The sequence below is a fragment of the Chiloscyllium plagiosum genome, unplaced genomic scaffold (assembly GCF_037043375.1).
Source record: "Chiloscyllium plagiosum isolate Xiang-an unplaced genomic scaffold, Cpla_swu_hap1 HiC_scaffold_17, whole genome shotgun sequence".
In the NCBI taxonomy this organism is placed as follows: Eukaryota; Metazoa; Chordata; class Chondrichthyes; order Orectolobiformes; family Hemiscylliidae; genus Chiloscyllium; species Chiloscyllium plagiosum.
Window position 1 is genome coordinate 32,460,898 of NW_028270155.1, and position 3,295 is coordinate 32,464,192.

The following is a 3,295-nucleotide window of genomic DNA, read 5'->3' on the forward strand; positions in this document are numbered from 1 at the left end:
AGATCCAAAACAAAATAATTTTAATCTTTAAGAAAGTGAACTTCAAGATGCCACTTTGGAATTTTTGTTAATTTGCAGAGAGAGGAAACAAAAATCAACAGAAGCAACATGCAACAGAAGCTTGTGGTCAACATACCAGAAAAATATGGTCACTTTCTGCAAAGCAGCTGATGAACACCACCCAGAGAGGCACCCAGCTTTCAAGCATGGGCCATTTTTTTGATACCTGTCATTTTAATTAAGGTACAGTTTTAACTCTGAGAACTTAATAACTTTTCCTGCACTGTGCGCAAAACTTTCTGTTTCAGTGATTTTCGCTCTCAGTGGAAAAGTGATTACTGAAAATTCCTTAACAATCTTGCTTTCAAGTTACTACAACTATTTTCACATTGTGTTTCTTGGGGGAATTTCCTGCTTGAATGATGAACAACTCAAGTTTAACTCCTCTCGGAACCTTGCCAAAGGATATTTCATCTCACTGGATACCAAAAGATTCCAACAGTTCTCACAATGCGTCCATTTCACAGTGTGAACAAGTCAATATTCCAGAAGAGATTTTCTTAACACTTGGTATTGTCAGTTTGGTGGAAAATATTCTGGTTATCATAGCAATTGTTAAAAATCAAAATTTGCATTCTCCGATGTATTATTTTATTTGTTGTCTGGCAGTGGCAGATATGTTGGTAAGTTTGAGCAATGTGATAGAAACAATTGTTCTTATTTTAATGGAGAGGGAGATTTTGATAGTGCGGAATGATATCCTTAGAGAAATAGACAATCTAATAGATATGATGATCTGTAGCTCAATGGTATCCTCACTATCCTTCCTGGGTGCCATTGCTGCTGACAGGTACATCACTATATTTTATGCCTTACGATATCACACCATTATGACAACTCGACGTGCTGTGATCATCATTGTTACAATCTGGTTGGTCAGCAGCATTTCAAGCATCTTGTTCATCATCTACTCAGACAGTAGTGCAGTTATCATCTGCCTCATTTCCTTCTTCTTTGCCATGTTGATTATCATGGGTGCCTTGTATCTTCATATGTTCACTCTCGCTCGAATCCACGCCAAGAAGATCATGACCCAACACAAGAAACGAACTGCTCATCAGGCCACAAACATGAAAGGAGCCATTACACTGACAATACTGCTGGGACTTTTCCTCATTTGCTGGAGTCCTTTTTTTCTTCACCTTCTCCTCATTATCATCTGCCCCAAAAATCCCTATTGTTTATGTTTCACCTCTCACTTTAAGATGTTCTTGATACTCATCATTTGTAATTCAGTCATTGACCCTATTATCTATGCCTTCAGAAGCCAGGAGCTACGCAAAACCTTAAAGGAATTTATTTCATGTTCCTGGTAGCTATTCCATGTTTGTGGATACAGTTTCAGACAAAAATGTTGTATTCCAAAAATGTATTATCAACCTTATATATGATGATATATATGAACAGGAGGCCTCCTCCTGATTTTCTATATCTAATACGAAAGTCTGTTCTAGAATTGTTTATTTAATGCAGTGATATATTCCCTTATTCTCAAATTCAAGCATACCTTTGATGATCAGAAACTTCCTATGGGTGCAAAGAAACCCCAATAATTTAAATTTTGTTTGCTCAGGTTAAGGAGATGTTATTTTTGTATCCTGCTGCTTGCCTTCCCCAGCGTCTTTTGGTTGTGACTAACTGTAGCAGGAAAGAGTATATCTTCAGGATATAATTATGAGATTTCCTATTGACCATGCATCCCACAAATTGAATAATAAAATAAAACATACTTGCAATTTATCAGAGAAAATTATTATCAAAGTAGGAATTGTGTTTGCTACTTTTTTTCCAACAAAATTCATAAACTATTCTTGGAGTATCTTTGAGAATTATAGTAGCAACAAAATAAATCAAAATAAGGTTACAGTTTGGCAACTTATTTCATGAGCTGCCCTGTAAATTGAGGATAGTTGCTTTGAATTATGTGAATTTCACAAGTTATATAATTAATCAGTAGAAATTTTAGAAAACATTTTGCAATGACATACAAAAAATATTTTTATTCAAAAGCTGAAACAGTCATTTAAATATTCCAAGCAGTAAATGTATGTATTTGTTATAGCACTAATTGTTTTTTATTATTTATTTTGATTTTGAGTGTTGCTGGCAAGGTTGTATCTGTTGTCTGTCCCTAATTACCCTTGAGAAGGTGATGGTGAGCTGCCTTCCAGAACTGTTGCAGTCCTTGTGGCGTTGGTACATCCACAGTTTAGTTAGGAAAAAAGTTCTAGGTTTTTTCATCCAGTGACATTGGAGAAATTGCAATTGTTTTTATTTACTTGTAGGACATTGATGTCACTGGCTGGGCCAGCATTTATTTTCCATCCCTTATGCCCTTCAGAAGGTGGTGATGAGCTGCCTTCTTGAACAATTACAGTCCACAATGCCGCTAGGGAGGGAATTCAATCCAACAACACTGAAGGAATGGCGGTATATTTCCAAGTCAGGATGATGTTGCAGCTAAGAGAACGTGTAGGTGGTGATGTTCAAATCTGCCTGCTGCTCTTGTCCTTCTGGGTGACATTGTCAGGTTTGAAAGGTGTTGCTGCAGGAGATAATTGATAAGTTGCTGCAATGATGCTGTAGATGGTGCCACAAACAATAGTGGGAGACAAAATAAATGCTTAAAATTGTGAGAGGGCTACCTATCAAGCAGAATGCATTGTCTTGAGTTTCTTAAGTGTTGAATTGCATTTTTCAAGGAAATTTAAGAGTATTCTATCTCACTCCTGACTTGTTCATTGAAGTTGGTGGACAGACATTAGTGAGTCAGGAAATGAGTTACTCATTTAAAAATGCGCAACCCCACATTTGGTCTTGCAACCATGATATTATTTGAGTGGTGTTATTAAATTTCTAGTTATTAGTAACCACCACATTATTAATAAGGGGGGATTCAGTCATTGTGATTCCAAAGAATGACAGAAGGGGGTAGTTTGATCTTGTTGGAGATAGTCACTGCCCATCAATTATGTGGCATAAATGATGTTTCCACTTAGCAGTCTAAACCCGAATGGTATTCAGGTCTTGTTGCATGTGTCCATATTTCCGTATCCAAGGAGTTACGAACACATGCTATTGGCACCGAACATCCTCATAGCAATGTAATGATATAAATCAAATTCAGTGCTTTCAAAGTTATTTCTCTCTTGTCTCCTTGGCCAGAAAGCAGTGACATCTTATTCTACCCCACAACCGTACCCAAGGTATTTCTTTACACATGTAGGTAGTACAC

At 36.8% G+C, this 3,295-nt stretch overlaps 1 protein-coding gene across 1 annotated transcript; it reads left to right on the plus strand.

Annotated features, from left to right (window-relative positions):
* Positions 1-419: 419 nt before the first annotated feature.
* Positions 420-1,376, plus strand: mc1r (melanocortin 1 receptor). Its single transcript, XM_043707517.2, has one exon. The coding sequence runs from the start codon at positions 420-422 to the stop codon at positions 1,374-1,376; it is 957 nt and encodes a 318-aa protein (XP_043563452.2).
* The last annotated feature ends 1,919 nt before the right edge of the window (positions 1,377-3,295 follow it).